Source organism: Giraffa tippelskirchi, chromosome 5 (assembly GCF_054371585.1).
Source record: "Giraffa tippelskirchi isolate mGirTip1 chromosome 5, T2T-mGirTip1v1.2.pri, whole genome shotgun sequence".
NCBI lineage: Eukaryota > Metazoa > Chordata > Mammalia > Artiodactyla > Giraffidae > Giraffa > Giraffa tippelskirchi.
This window is the reverse complement of record NC_137279.1, coordinates 102,505,144-102,528,989: the sequence shown is the minus strand read 5'-3', so window position 1 is coordinate 102,528,989 and position 23,846 is coordinate 102,505,144. Positions and strand designations below refer to the sequence as shown.

At 42.1% G+C, this 23,846-nt stretch overlaps 1 protein-coding gene and 1 pseudogene across 50 annotated transcripts in view; one reads left to right on the top strand and one right to left on the bottom strand.

Annotated features, from left to right (window-relative positions):
• Positions 1-15,447, top strand: part of PDE4DIP (phosphodiesterase 4D interacting protein) — a 147,832-nt gene extending 132,385 nt beyond the window's left edge. For 14 of the 50 annotated variants that reach the window (XR_014052515.1, XR_014052513.1, XR_014052510.1 and 11 more), the window contains 8 exons: positions 7,562-7,801; positions 9,082-9,198; positions 9,799-10,025; positions 11,119-11,262; positions 12,347-12,485; positions 12,787-12,833; positions 13,690-13,750; positions 14,417-15,447. Coding sequence is in view for 30 of the 50 variants with exons in the window: in XM_081486111.1 (XP_081342237.1) it covers positions 7,562-7,801; positions 9,082-9,198; positions 9,799-10,025; positions 11,119-11,262; positions 11,457-11,528; positions 12,347-12,485; positions 12,787-12,833; positions 13,699-13,750; positions 14,417-14,562 (1,184 nt within the window). In the remaining 20 variants the exon portion in view is untranslated. Of the gene's footprint in view, positions 1-7,561; positions 7,802-9,081; positions 9,199-9,798; positions 10,026-11,118; positions 11,263-11,456; positions 11,529-12,346; positions 12,486-12,786; positions 12,834-13,689; positions 13,751-14,416 lie in introns of all 50 variants that reach the window. The other 36 variants (XM_081486118.1, XM_081486115.1, XM_081486117.1 and 33 more) reach the window with 6 other exon arrangements.
• LOC145507836 (lysosomal leucine aminopeptidase-like) lies at positions 4,805-5,595 on the bottom strand (annotated as a pseudogene).
• Positions 15,448-23,846: the final 8,399 nt, after the last annotated feature.

The following is a 23,846-nucleotide window of genomic DNA, read 5'->3' as shown; positions in this document are numbered from 1 at the left end:
TGGTTTTTGACCATCTGAAATGTCCTCTTTGGAGAAATGTCTATTTAGATCTTCTGCCTAGTTTTTGATTGGGTTGTTTGTTTCTTTGATATTGAGCTGCATCAGCTGTTTGTATATTTTGGAGATTAATCCTTTATCAATCAATTGATTGCAAATATTTTCTCCCATGCTGTGGGTAGTCTTTTCATTTTGGTGATGGTTTCCTTTGCTGTGCAAAAGCTTGTAAGTTTAATTAGGTCCCACTTGTTTATTTTGGTTTTCATTTCTTTAATCTAGGAGGTGGATCCAAAAAGAACTTGATGAGATTTATGTCAAAGGGTGTTCTGCTTAGGTTTCCCTCTAAGAGTTTTATAGTATCCAGTCTTACATTTAGATCTTTAATCCATTTTGAGTTTGTTTTTGTGTAGGGTGTTAGAGATGTTCTAATTTCATTCATTTACATGTAATTGTCCAGTTTTCCCAGCACCACTTATTGAAGAGACTACCTTATATACTGGAGAAGGAAATGGCAACCCACTCCAGTACTCTTGCCTGGGAAACCTCATGGACGGAGGAGCCTGGTAGGCTGCAGCCATGGGGTCGCGAAGAGTCAGACACAACTGAGCGACTTCACTTTCACTTTTCACTTTAATGCACTGGAGAAGGAAATGGCAACCCACTCCAATATTCTTGCCTGGAGAATCCCAGAGACGAAGGAGCCTGTTGGGCTGCCGTCTATGGGGTCGCACAGAGTCGGACACGACTCAAGCGACTTAGCAGCAGCAGCAGCAACCTTATATACATTGTAGAGTCTTGCCTCCTTTGTTGTTGATTAATTAACCATGGGCACATGGGTTTATTTCTGGGATTTCTATCCTGTTCTATTGATCTGTCTTTGTGCCAGTACCGTACTGCTTTGATTACTGTATCTTTGTACTATAATCTGAAATCAGGGAGCCTGATTCCTCCAGCTTCATTTTTCTTTGTCAAGATTGCTTTGGCTATTTGGGGTCTTTTGTGTTTCCATACAAATTTTAAGATTTTTATCCTAGATATGCAAAAAATTCCATTGGTAAGTTGATAGGGGTTGCATAAAATCTGTAAATTGCCTTGGGTGGTGTAGTCATTTTGACAATGTTGATTTTCCCAATCCAAGAATATGGTATATCTGTCAATCTGTTTGTGTCATGTTCAATTTCTTTCATCAGCATCTTATAGTTTTCAGAATATAGGTCTTTAGCCTCCTTAGGTAGGTTTATACCTAGATATTTTATTCTTTTTGATGTGATGGTAAATGAGATTATTTCCTTAATTTCATTTCCTGAACTTTTGTTGTTAGTGTATAGAATTGCAAGATATTTTTGTGTATTAATTTTGTATTCTGCAACTTTACCAAATTCATCGATCAGCTCTAGTAATTTTCTGGTAGCATCTTTAGGATTTTCTATGTGTAGTATCATATCGGGTTTCCCAACATGGTAAAGAACCCACGTGCCAATGCAGGAGACATGGGTTTGACCCCTGGGTCAGGAAGGATCCCCTGGAGAAGGAATTGGCAACCTACTACAGTATTCTTGCCCGGAAAATCCCATGGACAGAGGAGCCTGGTGGGCTACAGTCAATGGGGTCACAGAAGAGTTGGACACAACTTAGCAACTAAACAACAACAATCATGTCATCTGTGAATAGTGACCATTTTACTTATTTTCCAATTTGGATTCCTCTTATTTCTTTTTCTTCTCTGATTGCCGTGGCTAGGTCTTCCAAAACTATGTTGAACAAAAGTGGCAAGAGTGAACATCCTTCTCTTGTTCCTGATCTTAGAGGAAATGCTTTCTTTTTCAGCTTTTCACTGTTGAGTATGATGTTAGCTGTGGGTTTGTCACATATGACCTTTATTATGTTGAGGTAGGTTCCTTCTGTACCCACTTTCTGGAGAGTTTTTATTGTGCATGGGTGTTGGATTTTGTCAAAAGCTTTTTCTGCATATATTATGATGATCATATGATTTGTGTTCTTCTATTTGTTAATGTGGTTTATCACACTGATTGATTTGTGGATATTGAAAAATCTTTGCATCCCTGGGATAAATCCCATTTGATCATAGTATACGATCCTTTTAATGTATTGTTGGATTCAGTTTACTAGTATTTTGTTGTGTCATTGGATTCAGTTTACTAGTATTTTGTTGTGTCATGTTCATCAGTGATATTGGCCTGTAATTTTCTTTTTTTGTGACATCTTTGTCTGGTTTTGTATCAGGGTAATGGTGACCTCTTAGAATGAGTTTAGGAATGTTCCTTCCTCTGTAATATTTTGAAATGGTTTCAGAAGGATAGGTATTAACTGTTCTGTAAATAGAATTTGCCTGTGAAGCCATCTGGTCCTGGTTTATTGTTGGAAGTGTCTTAATCACAGTTTCAGTTTTAGTAATTGTGATTGGTCTATTTATATATATTTTCTGTTTCTTCCTGGCTCAGTTTTGGGGGATCGCACATTTCTAAGAATTTGTCTATTTCTTATAGGTTGTCCATTTTATTGTTATGCAGTTGCTTGTGCTAGTGTCTTATGATGCTTTGTATTTCTGTGGTTCTATTGTAACTTCTTCTTTTTCATTTCTAATTTTATTGATTTGAGCCTTCTTTTTTCTTCTGATGAATCTGGCTAAAGGTTTATCTATTTTGTCTATCTTTTCAAAGATCAAGGTTTTAATTTCATTGATCTTTTCTTTTGCTTTCTTTGTCTTTATTTCATTTACTTATGCTCTGATCTTTGATTTTTTTCCTTCTGCTACCCTTGGATTTTGTTTTTTCTTCTTTCTTTAGTTGCTTTAGGTATAAGATTAGTTTGAGATGTTTCTTGTTTCCTTAGGTAAGAGTTATTGCTGTGTTTCATAGGTTTTGGATCATCATGTTTTCATTTTCATTTGTTTCTAGGTCTTTTTTTAATTTCCTCTTTGATTTCTTCAATGATCCATTGGTTATTTAGAAGCATATTATTCCCCTTCACATGTTTGTGTGGGATTTTTTCACAGTTTTCTTTTAGTTTATTTCTAATCTCATAATGTGTGGTCAGAAAACATGCTTGATATGATTTCAGTTTTCTTAAATTTATCAAGACTTGCTCTCTGGCCCAGCATATGGTCAATCCTGGAGAATGTTCCATATGTAGTTGAAGAGAATGTATCTTCTGCTGCTTTTTGAAGCAATGCTCTGAACATATCAATTAACTTTATCTGGTCTAATGTTTCATTTAAGGCCTATGTTTTCTTATTGATTTTCTATTTGGCTAATCCGTCCATTGATGTAAGTGGGGTATTAAAGTCCCCCACTATTATTGTGCTACTGTCAATTTCTCTTTCTGTGGCTGTTAGAATTTGCCTTATATATTGAGGTGCTTGTGTGTTGGGTGCATTTATATTTACAACTGTTATATCTTCTTCCTGGATTGCTCCTTTGGTCATTATGCAGTGTCCTTCTGTGTCTCTTGTCATATATTTATTTTAAAGTTTATTTTGTCTGATATGAGTATTGTTACTCCAGCTTTCTTTTGATTTCCATTTGCATAGAACATCTTTTTTCATCCCCTCACTTTCAGTCAGTATGTGTCTCTAGATCTTAAGTGGGTCTCTAGTAGACAGCATATATATGCATCTTTTTGTATCCATTCAGCCAGTGAATGTCTTTGATTAAAGCATTTAATCCATTTCCATTTAAGGTAATTACTGATACATATGTTCTCATTGCCATTTTGTTCATTGTTTTAGATTTGTTTTTGTAGGTCTTTTTTCCTCCCTTCCTCTTATATTCTCTTTTCTTGTGGTTTGATGACTGTCTTCAATGTTGTGTTTGCATTGCTTTACCTTTTTGTGTGTATCAATTGTAGACTTTTGTTTTGTGGTTACCATGAGGTTTTGATATAGCAGTCTATATATAAACAAGGTTGTTTTAAGTTGCCCGTCTCTTACTTTCAAATGAATTTCCAATAGCCTACTTTTATACTCTGCTCTTCTCATGATTATTGGTTTTGATACCATATTTTTTTGTGTGTGGATAATTCTCTACCTTTATAGTATGATTACCTTTACAATATGTTTGCCTTGCCACTAAGCTTTCCTATTTGTAATTTTGTTTCTAGTTGTAGCCTTTACTTTTCTGCCTAGAGAAATTTCCTTAGCATTTGTTGCAAAGCTGGTTTGGTGGTGCTGAATTCTCTCAGCTTCTGCTTGTCTGTAAAACTTTTGATTTCTTCATCACATCTGAACAAGAGTTTTGCTGGGTAGACTATTCTTGGTTGTAGGTTTTTCCCTTTCATTACTTTAAATATATCATGCCACTCCCTTCTGGCCTGCAGAGTTTCTGCCAAAAATATCAGTTGATAACCTTATGGTTATTTGCTTGTATGTTATTTTTTGCTTCTCTCTTGTTGCTTTTAATATTTTCTCTTCATCTTTTATTTTTGCCAATTTGACTAATATGTGTCTCAGAGTGTTCCTTCGTGGGTTTATCCTGTATGGGACTGTCTCCACTTTCTGGACTTGAGCAACTGTTTCCTATCCCACATTAAGGGTGTTTTCAGCTATTATCTCTTCAAAAATTTTCTCAGGCTCTTTCTCTCTCTTTCTCCTTCTGGGACCCCTATAATGCAAATGTTGGTACATTTAATGTTGTCCCAAAAGTCTCTTAAATTGTCCTTCTTTTTTTCTTTTTTTTAATTGAATGTATTTTATTAAGACTAATTCTGAATGGAAAAACATAGCTAAAATAGTGCCTTTGGCATCTTATTTGAAGCTTTCTATTCTATTCTATTCCCCGATCTCCTTCCTTCATTTTATGTCAAGTTACAAACTTGGTTTCATGGTAATAAAATCAAAGTCTTAGGCCTCTAGCATGCTTTCATGGAGAGTTGTTGAAATGGCTCCAGTAAAAAAACAGGGAGACCGCCTTGTACTGTGGGCCCACTGGTGGCATAGGCTTTGTACTCGGATGCCAGGTAGACATCTGCCACCTTAGTGTCATAGCCACCTCCAGGACTTGGACTCTGTAAGTTTATGTCCTCACAGCAGCAGATGGTGTTCCAGGGATCACCCATCCTGTAAGGATCCTCCTTGTAATATGGATTCTTTATCCATTGGGAAGAAAAGGGTTTTGAAGAATGATTCTTGAAAATTGTGCTATGTACTATTGTATCACATGATATATTTCAGGATTCCATATCAGTCACTTTTCCATGGTCACACCAGAAGATTTTAGTTCATGAAGCCAGATGGTAAGAGTAGTTCAAACCCAGCTTCTTAACCAGCATCAGATAGTCACTCCAGTTGTAGACTCTTTTCATGGAAAGGAATGTTGTAGGAGGGCCAATATCCTCTCTGAAGAGCATTAGTTTTAAACTGCCCTTATTTTGTTTTCATTCTTTTGTTCCATGGCAGTGATTTCTACCATTCTTCCAAATGAGTCTTCCAACTCACTTATCTGTTCTTCTACTTCATTTATTCTGGTACTGATTCCTTCTAGTGCCTTTTTCATTTTAGTTACTTTATTGTTAAACTCTGTTCTTTACACCTTCTAGCTCTTTGTTAAACATTCCTTGTATCTTCTTGATCTGTGCCTCCATTCTTTTCTCAGATTTTGAATCATCTTTACCCTCCTTGCTTTATTGACTATGCCAAAGCCTTTGACTGTATGGATCACAATAAACTGCAGAAAATTCTGAAAGAGATGGGAATATCAGACCACCTGACCTACCTCTTGAGAAACCTGTATGCAGGTCAGGAAGCAACAGTTAGAACTGGACATGGAACAACAGTTCAGTTCAGTGGCTCAGTCGTGTCTGACTCTTTGCGACCCCATGAATCACAGCACGCCAGGCCTCCCTGTCCATCACCAACTCCAAGAGTCTACCCAAACCCATGTCTATTGAGTCGGTGATGCCATCCAACCATCTCATCCTCTGTCATCCCCTTCTCCTCCCACCCTTAATCTTTCCCAGCATCAGGGTCTTTACAAATGAGTCAGCTCTTTGCATCAGGTGGCCAAGGTATTGGAGTTTCAGCTTCAACATCAGTCCTTCCAATGAACACCCAGGACTGACTCCTTTAGGATGGACTGGTTGGATCTCCTTGCAGTCCAAGGGACTCTCAAGAGTCTTCTCCAACACCGCAGTTCAAAAGCTTCAATTCTTTGGTGCTCAGCTTTCCTTATAGTCCAGCTCTCACATCCATACATGACTACTGGAAAAACCATAGCCTTGACTAGATGGACCTTTGTTGACAAAGTAATGTCTCTGCTTTTTAATATGCTATCTAGGTTGGTCATAACTTTCCTTCCAAGGAGTAAGCGTCTTTTAATTTCATGGCTGCAATCACCATCTGCAGTGATTTTGGAGCCCCCCCCCAAAAGTCAGCCACTGTTTCCCCATCGATTGCCATGAAGTGATGGGATCAGATGCCATGATCTTAGTTTTCTGAATGTTGAGCTTTAAGCCAACTTTTTCACTCTCCTCTTTCACTTTCATCAAGAGGCTCTTTAGTTCTTCTTCGCTTTCTGCCAGAAGGGTGGTATCATCTGCATATATGAGGATATTGTTATTTCTCCCGGCAATCTTGATTCCAGCTTGTGCTTCCTCCAGCCTAGCATTTCTCCTAATGTACTCGGCATAAACAGACTAGTTCCAAATAGGGAAAGGAGTACATCAAGGCTGTATATTGTCACCCCACTTATTTAACTTATATGTACAACTTGAGAAGTCCAATTAGTTATGATTGTTCATCTATCCCTCTCATTCTTTTTTAATTTCAAAAATTCATTTATTTTTGACTGTACTGGGTCTTCATTGCTGCACAGGCTTTTCTCTAGTTGGGATGGATGGGCTTCTCATTGTGGTGGCTTCTCTTGCTGCAAAGCACAGGCTCTAGGCACATGGGCCCCACAGTTGTGGTTCCCAGGCTCCAGAGCACAGGCTCAGTAGTTGTGTACTATGGGCTTAGTTGCTTCATGGCATGTGGGATCTTCCTGGACCAGGGATTGAACTCACGTCTTCTGTGTTGGCAGACAGATTCTTTACCACTAAGCCACCAGGGAAGCCCTATCCCTCCCATTCTTACGTGTTGCCCAAAGACCTGATGCCTTCTTCCTCCTCTCCCCTTTGATTCCTGAATGTGGAGGTCATCACATCTTCTCCCTCAGTCTGTGCACTTCTCCAGCTTAGTATTGATCTCCTGCCTTGAAAGACCCTGCTCTCTAGCCTGCAGGACTAAGGTTAATAAAGAGGAGAAATATTACTCTTGACTTTATTTGCCAATCATGTGCCCTCTAGATGGACAAGGGTCATTTGAGTCTCAAGGAAACTCCAGGCTGGAGTGTGTACCATCTTAATATGTGCCAGTCCTTGCACAGAAAAAGTGACATCCCCATCACAGCAGGGGATGTAATGGTTCTAAGCAGGTTCTAAGCCACATTATTCCTGGGATTCTGAGATTACAGTGGGGTCCTTGGCAGAAAGGAACATCACAGAAGAGTGTTCTCACAGATGCTTGGAAACACTTGGTTCAATGCCACCAGACCTCTCTCTCTCCTTTCAGCTTACACCTGGGATGCCTGTCACCAAGTCCCTTTGAGCAGTGACTTGAGCCACCTGGTGGCAGAGATCCAAGCTTTGCGAGGGCAGCTGGAGCAGAGCATTCAGGTGAACAACTGTCTGCGACTGCAGCTCGAACAGCAGTTGGATGGTGATACCAGCAAAGCAAGCCTCAGCTCCTCCTCCGTTAACCAGAAATTCCCCACCAACACTGACCCTGGAAACAAGCAGCCGTTCTTCCAAGGTAGGAAGGAAAAGGGAATCATGAAGCCCTCAGCCAATGGGAAGGTCCCCAGGATGTGTGTGGTGGAAGGGACAATATTGCCTCTTCCACACTCCTTAGGGTCGGGGTGAAGTCAAAGATGCTTCAGTACAGCGCCTTGAGGGCATGGAGTTTAGGGTCAGATCTGGCTCCAGATTCTGAGTTTGCCACTTACATGTTGTTTGCCTTAGGAAAAGTGTTAAAACCCCTCAAGCATTTAAGCCTTAGCTTCCTCATCTTTAACATGAGGATAATAATAATATAAACTGTTATGTGGAGCACTAAATGAAATAATTTACAAGTGCCTAACACCATAAGAAGCACTCAAAACAGTTAACAGCTGTGTATGTTAATGCCTATTCCTTATGTCTGTGGAGTGTTTTAAAATTTACCATGTTTTCAAATAATTTTTCAAATAATTTCATCAGAGCTAGTGCAGGATTTACTATCGCTGTATTTCACATGAGAGACTATAGGCACTGAGACAATTAACTGATACGCTGAGGTTTGCGGGAGTTAACAGGCCAACCCAGGATTCAAAGCAGAACTTTTGATTTGCTGGGTCCCTTCTCCCTTATTATGCTCTGTCTCGGTATTGCTCCTCTTCCCTTTCAGGCTTTGCCCTCTCAGTGCCTCCCCACAGCACCAGCCAGGACTAATCCCTGCTGGCTCAGTCGCTCCTCCTCCTCCTCATACAGCAGAGAGGCCTGAGCTAGAAATCCGGTTCTAAGCCACGTTTGCCTGAGTTGGATCATATCAGTCTCTTCGTGATATTTTCCAGATTGCCGTCTGGTCTCCAATAGGGCATCTCAAACTCACCAAGGCTAATGTCTCCTATTTTTCTTATACTAGTACATATTTTCTAGTACTGACTCATCAGAATGGTGATTAGAGTGCAGAGTTAAATCCCCATAAATCCATTCACTTCTTGAGCAAATATTTTAACATATGTACTGCATATATTTATGCATATTTAAATTTAGTTGCAAAGCATTGTATTAGACATACTGCATACAATATTATATTCAAATCTGGGATTAGAAAAATACACCTAATAATTTTTTCAAACTACAAGTTTTTTCTCATGGAACAGCCTTCAATGACAGGAACATCTTATTTCAAACTAAGTGATTAGTTTGCTGTTGGTTTTGATTGTGGTACATGGATGATAACTGTATGAGAGGAGAGTCATGGTGCCTTAGATCTCCAATGGAATGGTGTGTTCCAGGGTTCCTAAAACTGTGCTTGTCTTTACTCCCTAGATTCGGTTGCTTCCCCTCCAGTTCGGGATGTAGGCATGAATTCTCCAGTTCTGGTCTTCCCCAGCTCTTCTTCTGCGGCTCCTGGCCCAGAGACCACAACCTTCAGTAGGCCGAACGGTAAAGAGGGCAACCACAGGACTCAGGGTCTAATGATGGAAAATTATTAATACAAGTAACTTTTCGTTCTCTGTATACACATTATCTGAATTTAGAGATTTTCCTCTGCGTGTCCCAAGGCCTTTAGCCCTATCATTCCACCTCCTGTGGCTGCCTTTTTTGTCACTACTCTTCCTCCTATGGTTTTCCTATTGCTCTGGTATTGCTTCATTGCACTGTAACCTCTTCCTCCTTGAAAGTGCTCTCTGTATCCAGCTTAATTTCCTTGTCTGTGTCTTCTCAACCCACAAATTAAAAAAAAAATAGTGTCTGTCCTGAATGTTTGTCAGTAAGGATAAAATTTACCTCCTGGCAATTTTACAATTATAAGATGCTGAGAGAAAGACTATAAGAATATAGAACCCAGAATATATATGGACTTCACAGTTGTGCTTTCCAAAACTGTCGATCTTGTTTCTGGCCTCTTTTACTATTTGATGTCCCTTTTGGACTGTCGATCTTGTTTCTGGCCTCTTTTACTATTTGATGTCCCTTTTGGATTGAACTGAGGATGACTATGAATAATAGTGGGTTCTTTGTTGTTGTGGTTTTATTCTTCAGAGCTGGGTTTGGATGTTTCTCCAGTAACGAAGAACCTTCCCAAGCTGGAGGGTGATGCTACTGATGGCTCCTTTGCCAATAAGCATGGCCGCCACGTCATTGGCCACATTGATGACTATAGTGCCCTAAGAGAGCAGATTGGGGAGAGCAGACTGCTGGTCAAGAAGATAGCATCACTTGTGAGACCAGCCTGTAGCTTCTCTGGTCTTGAAGCTCCAGGCATAGAGGTAATCACGTTTTAGCTCTTAGGTGCACCTTTTCCTTAAGCCCTTTCTTCTTTTGATTTTAGCTCCTTCTCCCTCTATCTTTTTTTCCTGCTCCACATCTCTCACCCCCTGAGGATGTATCTTCCATTTACATCCAGCTAGGCCTTCCGTCTTCACCAGCTAGTGTCACTACAAGCTTTGTTCTGTTCCAGATGTAGCTGACTCTATATTTCCCCTGAGAACCACAGAAAAGCACGTGCAGCATTGCCATCCTCATCAGGAGAGCATGTTAAGCATCAACATACTTGCAATGCTGTTTGGTAGTTTATTATCTGCTAAAGTCACACTGGGATGTGATCATTTGTGGGCAGGATAAAATTGCTTAATCAGTTGTCTGGGAATTGAGAATATTTATCCATATGGGCCAGATGTGCGGAAGGGGTGAGGAGAGTGGCAGCCTTGGATTTCTCTGCTCAGACTGAGCAGGGGAGGTGAACAAGCCACAAGGATTCTCAGAGTTTTTCCCCAGGGAGAGACCTAGGTACCAGCAGCTGTGCTGTCTGAGCTCCAGGAGCCCCCACACTCGAGAGGGAGGCCCACACCTGGGTCAACAAGTACAACAAGGGGCTCCAGGCACAGTGCAGGAAGTGCTGTGGGTGTAAGGGAGTGAACCCAGAATTGGTGATTATCCCAGGCAAGGAAAGTGACAGGTTCATGGAGGATTAGGGCCCCACTAGGGGATGTGTAGTTCTCTGGGGAGGAGAACATGCCAGGTAAAGGGAGCAGCACTCAGTCCTTCGAGCTACAAATGGTGCAGCCCATTTGAAGCATAAGGCCTGATTTAGGGAAGGGCAGTGGGGGTGGGGGTACAGTGCAAAAATAGGGACCTTAGACTCCAGAGCATGAAGCAGGACTAAAAGCTAAAAAGTGTGGAATCAAATGAATTCTTACAAAGTGGGAGGTCCTTGCTGAGATCAGAGAACCTTGGCTTCCAGGTTAGAAAAAAGTCTCACAGGTTCAAGCAAGCCTGTGGCTGTACCTCACTCACAAAGGAAGCCGAGGCCTGTGCTCTCTCAGCCACAGGGATGCCCATGGCTACTGCCCCCTTTCCCAGGTGATGGGCAGTGAAGGCATCCAGGAGCTGAGGAGCAGAGCCACCGCCCTGCACCACCGGCTGGAGGAGTCAGCCTCCCTCCTCACCATGTTCTGGCGAGCAGCCTTGCCAAGCTCCCCTGGCCCTGCGCTTGTGGGCAAAGCGGTAAGAAGCCAGCATCCTCTACCAGTTCTGCCCCTCAACTAGCCTTCTACCTCTTTGGCCTGCAGAGCCTGAAGATCAGGAGCTGAATGGGCAGTTGGGACAAAGGGGACCTGAGGGGCATGTCCCTGGAGGGAGACCTCTCCTCCGTGGTGACTGCTCTCTGTGCAGGTCTGAAAACATCCCTCTCCTCCCAGCCTGACCCCCAGGATAAGAAGCCAAACAGGAGAAGAAAAGAACATAGAGGAGGCAGAGACATAAGAGCCCTGGTAACCCATAAATGTTCTATGCCTTTAACTTTCTGAAGTTCAGCGGAGCTGAAGTTCAGGGCCATTTAAAACAACATCTCCTTTTCCATCCTAAGCCCATTCCCACTCACCCCCAGGTCCACATAGGTAGACAGGATCGCAGAATGTCACCAGGAGTGGACCAGCCCTTTTTACCCACCCACTGAAATCCCAGAAAAATTTCCACTTAAACCTGAGTCTCTGGGTCAAGCCTGGTGAAAGTCAGCCTCCCTCAGGTGTTCTCAGATCTCAGGCCACTCTGGTTGATGATCTTGGATTAGGTAGATTTCAAAATCCCTCCTAGGGTTCTCACTCCAGACTAGTATCAATGATAACTTGAGGGGATCCAACTTTGCTAATTCCAAGGAGGAAGTATTTTGTCATCCTAAAGTTGGCAGATATATTTACAGACTTGTAGACTGTCTCAGGCCAGCTCTGTCTCCCCAGTCATAATATTCCTAATGACCAAGTTTTGATGCCCAAGTGATATAATTATGTCAGCACGAAATCAGAGCTCTTACTCACAGCTGGGAGTTTCAGTGTGGCCTGGACTCAGGTTCTCTGCAGCGGCTGGAGTGTGGCTTCATTTGCATGGGGGCTTCCAGGTCCTTGGTGTTCCCACCTCATGGCCCATCCTGCGCCATCACCTGCTGGAGGGTTTTAGAGGCTTTGATGAGGGAAATCTGGTCCAGAAATACTTGAGAAGATTGTAGAATCCTATTCGGAATTGTAAAGAGCCACAAATCACATGGTGTTTTACGCCTTCTGACCACTGACAGAGCACCTATTTTTCTTTCCAGGGAGAGTCCATGAAAAAGGAGCTTCTGGAACTGAGAACCAAACTATCCAAACAGGAGAGTCTCCTTCAGAGTACAGCTGAGCGTCTGAAGACAGCCAACCAGCAGAAGGAAAGCATGGAGCAGTTCATCTTCAGCCAGTGTGGGTGCCCTGAGCCAGGGAATGGGACAGGAAATTGGGGGGCCTTCCAGGCTCCCCACGTGTGCTGTGAATGGACAGTGACCAGAGAGGCTAGGGGATGGGGGAGACTAATGTGACATCCCTGAACCTCCTGTGCCATCAGTAATGATAGGAGCAGAGGAGGAGATGTGAGGGGTGGAGGGCAGCAGGAGACCCTGAGCTGAGTGGCCAGAAAGACAAGCTTTAGAACACACACACCCAAGTCAGGTATGGACCCAGCTGGTAATTTCTGCCTTTGGGAACTGTTTTGTTGTTGTTTTAGTGACCAGGACACACGATGTTTTGAAGAAGGCAAGGACTAATTTGGAGGTAAGGAAACCACTGCACCGGTCAGAGCAAACTATCACTGTATCAGAATGCACAGGTGACCCCTGACCTGCGCTGACCTTCCAAGAGGAAATTTCTGGTCCACCTGTGAGAACACAGGTCCTCAATGAGCATCCCTCTAGATTCCATCCCCATCAGTCCTCCTACCCCAATCAGAAACCTCCCCTTACTTCTCAGTTCACTCTCACTTTGTTATCGTCTTCTCTCTTTACCCCAATTCTCTCTCCTTTATGCCGTGTCGGGACTGGGGAGAAATGCAGCTCAGTTGATTTTCAAGGTCAGAGGACATGTGAGGTCTACCTCTGAATGAGCTTTCCAGTAAAGGAATCCTGAAGCCAGTCATGGGTTCTGGGTTTCCTATGTCACTATATGAAAAAATGATGGAAAGATGCCACCTAACAAGTTGATTTCACTGCACACTATTGGGCTGAAAACAGCAATTTGATTTCAACATCTTTTTCTTTAGGAAACAACACAAAAGAAAGCCATTGTGTCTTCTTGATCTAAAAGAGAATTTGGTAATAAGGAAAATCTGAAACTTAATGGGAAAGATTATCTATAAGGCAGGCATTCTCTACATTTATTTAAAACACTAACGCATTCTCTAGCAGCCACTTTGAAGAAAAACTTGAGGTGTTAGAAATGCCTTCAAAGTCAAAAACTAAGCCTTTTACCTTGGACTTTAAAGCTTTGCCATAATCAGTTGAGCCCATTCCTAGGAATGTTCCTAAATTGTAACCTAAAAGGATGTTGACCCTACAGTGTGAAAATGGGTTGGGCCATAATTTAACCCTGATTTTTTTCCTGCTAATTTCTTCTGATTCCTTTCTTTCCTGAGCCTTTTTAGAAGAACTCTTACAAGACTGCTTCTGTAAAGCCTTATTCCTGTCCCAGCAAAGGTAACCTAACAGCCTCTCATACCCGCTGGCTTGGAAGTCTCCTTCCCACTTCTGCTGGGCCACTGGAAATGGACCAGGGCCCAAGTTCTAATTCCAGGCTTGTCACTAACTGGCTGTGTGGCTTTGGCTGGCCCCAGTCTCTGTGAGATCACTGACCCTCATCTGTAAGAGGAGGCACTAGATTTAAATGATTTCTGAGGGCCCTGCTGACCTGCCCCCCAACCCTCCTCATCAAGTAAACAGAACATAAACTTAACAAGGGGCCCACCTCTCAGACTGTCCTCTCCTTCTTACAACAGGCCACTTCTCTATGTGGCTGTTTCAGGTTAAGCATATCTTTTCCTGGGAAATGACAAATGTCATCCCCTTTCTCCCAGGCAAACTGGAGAGTGAGCTGGCCCCTGAAGAGGGAGTAGGGTCTGGCCACCTGGTGTGCAGTGGCTTTGAGCAGAGATCTGACCACAGGTGATGGTGGGAAGGTTTCACTCTAATCTGGTGGCACCAGCTGCTTCTCCAGACCTCAGCATCTCCCTTCAGCTCATCCTCTTGACAGGCTGTCACCATGATCCTGGCTTCTGTCACCACTCAGCCCTCTCCAGCCTCAGTTAGCCACCAGCAGGGCCTGATAATGGACTCTTACTTCTATTGTGTTACTTTGTTCTCCAGGTGAAATCCCTAAGGGCCCTGCCATGCACTCCAGTCCTGTGACCCTTGACCTCCAGGAGACATGCAAGAAGCGAAGCCACCAGAGGTCCTTAAAACAGCAGGAAGGATGGGCCTGCACCCCTTCTTCACAGCTCCTTGTCTGCTGAGGAGGATCTGGGCCCTCCTCCACACCTACTGGAGGGTCTGGAAGGAGTCAGAGATATGGCCTCGTGGGCAGGGTGAAAGGCAGAAGGCCTTTCCTGCAGTTGAGGAATACCCAGCCAGGTCCCCGTGGCTCAGCACTAAGGAAAAACATGCCTAGTTAGTAGAGGACCTTGTGACACTGCTTCTGAACACCCTGGGGTCATGGGAGCCAGCAACAGACATTTCTTGCCTAATCACCTATCCTCAGAGGGTCAGCTCAGGGGAAACAGGACCTGCTTCCCCACAGTGGTGCATGTGGTCCCCACATTGGAGCTCCTCAGCAGATCTGAAAGCACAGGACTGAGCAGCGGTGTGCTGCAGGACAGTGTGGGCCTGACTGCCTGACCCAGGGCCCACGCAGCTGGGTCACCGTCAGGCTGGGCGTCAGTCTACACTGCAGCACCTGAGTTCTTTGAATTCACGTGGTGGGAGTGGTGACTCCCAGATGCCATCTCATGCTTAGCCTAGACCTCCTACTTCTATTCTATTGTGATCTCCAAATGCTGTACTGACTTTACATATACTGTCCCCTTTTGTCATCCCAACTTCTCTCTGGGAACTAGGGACTAATGGCCACAGCAAGGCCACTGAAAGTCTTGTGTGAAGCAAACCGGTGATCATTTTTAAGTGACATGCGAGAGGCCCCCAGTTGTGCTTGTGCTGAAGCCTAGTCTGTGTCTTCACAAAAGTGCTTTAGAAAGTGTGTATGTGTGTATAAATGTATGATATATATTTATATATGTTGCTATAGTGATATGTGGAAGGCTAACATAACTGGTGGACAGGGTCAGTGAGAGGAAATGACACAGTCTTTTTGGTGGCTATTAAAGCAAACTACGTATAAAAAATAGTTTTCTTTGCCTGCTTAGTTTCCAATTTCTATACCAGTCTGCGGGGTCAGTGTGTAAGAATAGGAACGACAAACTGTCACTAAAAAGCTCAGCATCTGAAGAAGAATCAAGATGCTGTAGTAGTTGGTATGGAGATCCCCTCCCCCACAAACACATCAAAAATACATTTACAAGTGGGACACTTCTTAATGGAAACTAACTGGAAACTAGCATAACTCCTGAAAACCAAAGCTGCAAGAAGGATCTATGCATAATTCGGTAGGATGGGGAAAAAAAAGAATCAGGTTGGGCCCTATGCCCCTGGGAGGGATCTGCAAAGAGAAGATCCACAAGGGTAGACCTCGGCCCTGGAGTTAGCAGGTCAAGTCACAATTTGGGCATCCCAGTCCTGGTGTCCTGCAAGGAGTGGCCTGGTCCCCTTGCCTCCTGGGAAATCTGAGACAGAAGGTTTAGAGAAGTCTAGACTCTACTCATCAGGAGCACATGCTGGGTTGCTGACAGTCAGGGTGGAGAGTCGGGCACTGTGAGCAGCCTCCTTGCTGTATTTCCCAATCCAAAGGGGCCAATGCCTTGGCCCCACTCACTCCATGCCACAGTCTGGCACAAGATCTTGGCAGAGACTCGATCTAGCTTTGCAGAGACAGACCAGGACACCTGGGGGTGTAATCCAGGAATAGCCTCAGATGCCATAGTCAATGAGGGCTCAGAGCAACAGGTGCAGATGCAGCAAACATTAGTGTGTGCTCAGGGCAGCACAACAGGAGTATGCAAGGGCCAAGGGATGAATCTTGAGCAGACAGGCCCTGAGAGAGGACATGACCTAACTAGGCAGAGACAGCCCAGAGGCCCTGGGGTGTGGTCCAGCTGGGGCTTCAATGGCCATCACAAACACACCACACTGAGGCATATGTAGTGGTTTGTGTTCCAGCTTAGCACTAGATCTGGGGAAGACAGGTCCTGGGTGAGGTCTGCCACAGAGGCAACCCAGATCTCAGGCAGCAGTGCAGCCACCTCAATCCTTGCAGCCACAACCCCCCCAACCTCCAGCCCAGCCCACTCCACACCACAGCCTTATACTAGATCTGAGACAAACAATAGGGATGTAACCTTGGGCTGCCCCTGAGTGGAGCTGTAGATATATATTCTATGTGAATATATGGCCCTCACTTGCTTCACCACTCACTTCCTTTGGGGCAGGGCATGCACTCAAGGGCAGCAGCCTGATTAAACCCAACCCTCAAGGCTTCTACTCCAACAGCTGGCGAACATACCCTGCCCCTGAGACAGCCATGACATGGAGCAGAGAGGAAGCCCCATCTCACATCCAGCACAGGCTTTAGATACTACACCACCAATCACACCCCACTATCAAGGGGATAATGACCAGCACAAACTGAGGAAAGACATGACAGGCATCCATCTGAAACCATCCCTCACACCAAAAATATGAGACTCGTGGAGGCTACACAGGTACACTCCCACATAAAATCAGCCATTCAAGACCACAATAAATAACTGTTTCTCCTAAAATCATACAGACAGAGAAAGTTAAGTAAAATGAAAAGGAAGATCTACTCCCAATTAAAAGAACAAGAGAAATTCCCTGAAAGAACAAATAATGAAACAGATCTCACCAGTCTGCTAGACCAGGAGTGCACAAAGGAGGTAATAACTCAAGATAATAAAAGTTATTTATGACAGAATTGCAGCCAGTATACAACTCAATGGTGAAACACTGAAAGCCTTCTCATTAAAATCTGAAACAAGACAAGGATGCCCATTCTCACCACTTTTATTCAACATAGTATTGGAAGTCTTAGCCATAGCAATCACACGTGAAAAAGAAATAAAAGGTATTCAAATAGAGGGGAAGATTTAACATTGTCATTATATGCAGATATGATACTGGATATAGAAAACCCTATGGACTCCACACAAAAACTACTAGAACTGATACACAAATTCAGTAAGTTAGCAGGATACAAGATAAATCTAGCCATAAATCTAGCCTTGGTAAATTCAAAAAAATTGAAATCATCCCAGTCATCTTCTCTGACCACAATGCAGTAAGATTAGACCTCAATTACAGGAAGAAAACTATTAAAAATTTCAACATATGGAGGCTAAACAACATGCTTCTGAATAACCAACAAATCACAGAAGAAATCAAAAAAGAAATCAAAATAGGCATAGAAATGAATGAAAATGAAAACAACAACCCAAAACCTATGGGACACTGTAAAAGCAATGCTAAGGGGAAGGTTCATAGCAATACAGGCGTACCTCAAGAAACGAGAAAAAAATCAAATAAATAACCTAACTCTACACCTAAAGCAACTAGAGAAGGAAGAAATGAAGAACCCCAGGGTTAGTAGAAGGAAAGAAATCTTAAAAATTAGGGCAGAAATAAATGCAAAAGAAACAAAAGAGACCATAGCAAAAATCAACAAAACTAAACGCTGGTTTTTCGAGAAGATAAACAAAACTGACAAACCATTAGCCAGACTCATCAAGAAACAAAGGGAGAAGAATCAGATCAACAAAATTAGAAATGAAAGTGGAGAGATCACAACAGACTACACAGAAATACAAAGGATCATAAGAGACTACTACCAACAGCTATATGCCAATAAAATGGACAACTTGGAAGAAATGGACAAATTCTTAGAAAAGTATAACTTTCCAAAACTGAACCAGGAAGAAATACAAGATCTTAACAGACCCATCACAAGCACGGAAATCGAAACTGTAATCAGAAATCTTCCAGCAAACAAAAGCCCAGGACCAGACGGCTTCACAGCTGAATTCTACCAAAAATTTAGAGAAGAGCTAACACCTATCCTACTCAAACTCTTCCAGAAAATTGCAGAAGATGGTAAACTTCCAAACTCATTCTATGAGACCACCATCACCCTAAATCCAAAACCAGACAAAGATGCCACAAAAAAAGAAAACTACAGGCCAATATCACTGATGAACATAGATGCAAAAATCCTTAATAAAATTCTAGCAAACAGAATCCAACATCATATTAAAAAGATCATACATCATGACCAAGTGGGCTTTATCCCAGGAATGCAAGGTTTCTTTAACATCCACAAATCAATGTAATACACCACATTAACAAATTGAAAGATAAAAACCGTATGATTATCTCAATAGATGCAGAAAAAGCCTTTGACAAAATTCAACATCCATTTATGATAAAAACCCTCCAGAAAGCAGGAATAGAAGGAACATACCTCAACATAATAAAAGCTATATATGACAAACCCACCGCAAACATTATCCTCAATGGTGAAAAATTGAAAGCATTTCCCCGCAAGTCAGGAACAAGGCAAGGGTGCCCACTTTCACCACTACTATTCAACATAGTTTTGGAAGTTTTGGCCACAGCAATCAGAGCTGAAAAAGAAATAAAAGGAATCCAGATAGGAAAAGAAGAAGTAAGCAAAACTCTCACTGTTTGCAGATGACATGATCTTCTACATAGAAAACCCTAAAGATTCTACCAGAAAATTGCTAGAGCTAATCAATGAATATAGTAAAGTTGCAGGATATAAAATTAACACACAGAAATCCCTTGCATTCCTATACACCAATAATGAGAAAACAGAAAGAGAAATGAAGGAAACAATACCATTCACCATTGTAACAAAAAGAATAAAATACTTAGGAATATATCTACCTAAAGAAACAAAAAACTTATATATAGAACACTATAAAACACTGATGAAAGAAATCAAAGAGGACACAAACAGATGGAGAAATATACCGTGTTCATGGATTGGAAGAATTAATAGAGTGAAAATGAGTATACGACCCAAAGCAATCTATAGATTCAATGCAATCCCTATCAAGCTACCAACGGCATTTTTCACAGAACTAGAACAAATCATTTCACAATTGGTATGGAAATATAAGAAACCTCGAATAGCCAAAGCAATCTTGAGAAAGAAGAATGGAACTGGAGGAATCGACCTGCCTGACTTCAGGCTCTACTACAAAGCCACAGTCATCAAGACAGTATGGTACTGGCACAAAGATAGAAATATAGATCAATGGAAGAAAATAGAAAGCCCAGAGATAAATCCACGCACTTATGGACACCTTATCTTCAACAAAGGAGGCAAGAATATACAATAGAGAAAAGATAATCTCTTTAACAAGTGGTGCTGGGAAAACTGGTCAACCACTTGTAAAAGAATGAAATTAGAACACTTTCTAACACCATACACAAAAATAAACTCAAAACAGATTACAGATCTAAACGTAAGACCAGAAACTATAAAACTCCTAGAGGAAAACACAGGCAAAACACTCTCCGACATAAACCACAGCAGGATCCTCCGTGACCCACCTCCCAGAGTATTGGAAATAAAAGCAAAAATAAACAAATGGGACCTAATTAAAATTAAAAGCTTTTGCACAACAAAGGAAACTATAAGCATAGTGAAAAGACAGCCTTCAGGATGGGAGAAAATAACAGCAAACGAAGCAACAGACAAACAATTAATCTCAAAAATATACAAGCAACTCCTGCAGCTGAATTCCAGGAAAATAAATGACCCAATTCAAAAATGGGCCAAAGAACTAAACAGACATTTCTCCAAAGAAGACATATAGATGGCTAACAAACACATGAAAAGATGCTCAACATCACTCATTACTAGAGAAATGCAAATCAAAACCACAATGAGGTACCGTTTCACCCAGTCAGAATGGCTGCTATACAAAAGTCTACAAACAATAAATGCTGGAGAGGGTGTGGAGAAAAGGGAACCCTCTTACACTGTTGGTGGGAATGCAAGCTAATACAGCCACTATGGAGAACAGTGTGGAGATTCCTTAAAAATCTGGGAATAGAACTGCCATATGACCCAGCAATCCCACTGCTGGGCATACACACCGAGGAAACCAGAATTGAAAGAGTCGCGTGTACCCCAGTGTTCATCGCAGCACTGTTTACAATAGCCAGGACATGGAAGCAACCTAGATGTCCATCAGCAGACGAATGGATAAGGAAGCTGTGGTACATATACACAATGGAATATTACTCAGCCATTAAAAAGAATACATTTGAATCAGTTCTATTGAGATGGATGAAACTGGAGCCCATTATACAGAGTGAAGTAAGCCAGAAAGAAAAACACCAATACAATATACTAATGCATACATATGGAATTTGAAAGATGGTAACGATAACCCTATATGAGAGACAGAATAAGAGACACAGATGCATAGAACAGTCTCATGGACTCTGAGGGAGAAGGTGTGGGTGGGACGTTCTGGGAGAATAGCATTGAAACATGTATATTATCATATGTGACACAGAACACCATTCCAGGTTCAATGCATGAGACAAATGCTCAGGGCTGGGGCAATGGGATGACCCAGAGGGATGGGATGGGGAGGGAGGTGGGAGGGGGCTTCAGGATGGGGAACACATGTAAACCCATGGCTGATTCATGTCAGTGTATGGCAAAAACCACTACAATATTGTAAGGTAATTAGCCCCCAACTAAAATAAATAAATTTATTTAAAAAAATATTATATGTGAATTTACCAGAGATAGGTAGTGCCTTTAGTGGTAAAGAGCCCACCTGCCAATGCAAGAGACATAAGAGACATGGGTTTGATCCCTGGGTTGGGAGGATCTCCTGGAGGAGGAAACGGCAACCCAGTCCAGTATTTTTGCCTCCAGAGTCCAATGGGCAGAGGAGCTGGTGGGCTTCAGTCCATGATGTTGCAAAGAGTCAGACACAAGTGCAGCAACTTAGCATACACAGTAGTTTTTATTCAAGGAAAAACAGTACTGAGCTATGACTGGGATTCTTGTATACCATCAGTATAGGTAAAATTTAATAGAGGGAAACCAGACTCTGCTTCAACACTTATTTAGGAACTTTGAGCTGTACCACTTGTAAGACATCAATGACCTTAATGTAGAAATGAGGGATTGAATTATAAAATCTCTATGGCTTCTAACATCCAAACACCATGTATTCAAAAGCACATAAAATTCCACCAGCAGAAATTAATTCCTTTGACTTTAGACACTGGTAGGTAGTGTGGTATAACAGATAGAGGTTAGTTTGAAGTCAGCAAAGCTGAGTTCCAGCCCAGCTTTGCTTTCCAGTTACATGATCATAGCAAGTTATTCATCTACTTTGAGGCCATTTTATCCCTTTTAAAATGTGGATGATATCTACCTGCTGGGGATGTTGTGAACATTAGAAATGAGGTTGATATTCAATACTTTACAGTATTATATAGTCCATGGAATTCTATACAGTCCGTGACATTCTCTAGGCCAGAATACTGGAGTGGGTGGCCATTCCCTTCTCCAGGGGAACTTCCCAACCCAGGGACTGAACCCAGATCTCCCACATTGCAGACAGATTCTTTACCAGCTGAGCCACCAGGGAATCCCATTCAATAATTGTGGTGGCATTCAATTAATCACAGCTATTATTTTCCAGAGTCCTCCAGTAAAATGCAAATTCATTGAGAAGGATGATTTTTTAGGATTTTTTAAATAAATAAATAAATAAATTTTTATTTTTATTTATTTTTCAAATAAATTTTTAAAATAAAATTTAAAAAAATAAATGATGAAAACCCTATTTTAAAAACCCCATTTTAAAAAGATAGCTGTACCACAATGTTTACCTGAATGTTCATCAGTTCAGTTCAGTTCAGTCGCTCAGTCGTGTCTGACTCTTTGTGACCCCGTGAACCACAGCACGCCAGGCCTCCCAGTCCATCACTAACTCCCTAAGTCCACCCAAACCCATGTCCATCGACTTGGTGATGCCATCCAGCCATCTCATCCTCTGTCATCCCCTTCTCCTCCTGCCCTCAATCTTTCTCAGCATTAGGGTCTTTTCCAATGAGTCAGCTCTTCATATCAGGTGGCCAAAGTATTGGAGTTTCAGCTTCAACATCAGTCCTTCCAATGAACACCCAGGACTGATCTCCTTTAGGATGGAATGGTTGGCTCTCCTTGCAGTCCAAGGGACTCTCAAGAGTCTTCTCCAACACCACAGTTCAAAAGCATCATTTCTTCGGTGCTCACCTTTCTTCACAGTCCAAATCTCACATCCATACATGACCACTGGAAAAACCATAGCCTTGATTAGATGGACCTTTGTTGGCAAAGTAATGTCTCTGCTTTTTAATATGCTATCTAGGTTGGTCATAACTTTCCTTCCAAGGAGTAAGCATCTTTTAATTTCATGGCTGTAGTCATCATCTACAGTGATTTTGGAGCCCAGAAAAATAAAGTCTGACACTATTTCCACTATTTCCCCATCTATCTACCATGAAGTAATGGGACCAGATGCCATGATCTTAGTTTTCTGAATGTTGAGCTTTAAGCCAACCTTTTCACTCTCCACTTTCACTTTCATCAAGAGGCTCTTTGGTTCTTCTTCACTTTCTGCCAGAAGGGTGGTGTCATCTGCATATCTGAGGTTATTGATATTTCTCCCAGCAATCTTGATTCCAGCTTGTGCTTCCTCCAGCCCAGCATTTCTCATGATGTACTCTGCATATAAGTTCAATAAGCAGGGTGACAATATACAGCCTTGACGTACTCCTTTTCCTATTTGGAATCAGTCTGTTGAACCATGTCCAGTTCTAACTGTTGCTTCCTGACCTGCATACAGGTTTCTTAAGAGGTAGGTCAGGTGGTCTGGTATTCTCATCTCTTTCAGAATTTTCCATAGTTTATTGTGATCCACACAGTCAACGGCTTTGGCATAGTCAATGAAGCAGAAATAGATGTTTTTCTGGAACTCTCTTGCTTTTTCGATGATCCAGCGGATGTTGTCAATTTGATCTCTGGTTCCTCTGCCTTTTCTAAAACCAGCTTGAACATCTGGAAGTTCATGGTTCATGTATTGCTGAAGCCTGCCTTGGAGAATTTTCAACATTACTTTACTAGCGTGTGAGATGAGTGCAATTGTGTAGTAATTTGAACATTCTTTGGCATTGCCTTTCTTTGGGATTGGAATGAAAACTGGCTTTTCCAGTCCTGTGGCCACTGCTGAGTTTTCCATATTTGCTGGCATATTGAGTGCAGCACTTTCACAGTGTCATCTTTTAGGATTTGAAATAGCTCAACTGGAACTCCATCACCTCCACTAGCTTTGTTCGTAGTGATGCTTCCTAAGGCCCACTTGACTTCACATTTCAGGATGTCTGGCTCTAGGTGAGTGATCACACCATCACGATTGTCTGGGTCATGAAGAACTTTTTTGTATAATTCTTCTGTGTATTCTTGCCACCTCTTCTTAATATCTTCTGCTTCTGTTAGGTCCCTACCATTTCTGTCCTTTATTGAGCCCATCTTTGCATGAAGTGTTCCCTTGCTATCTCTAATTTTCTTGAA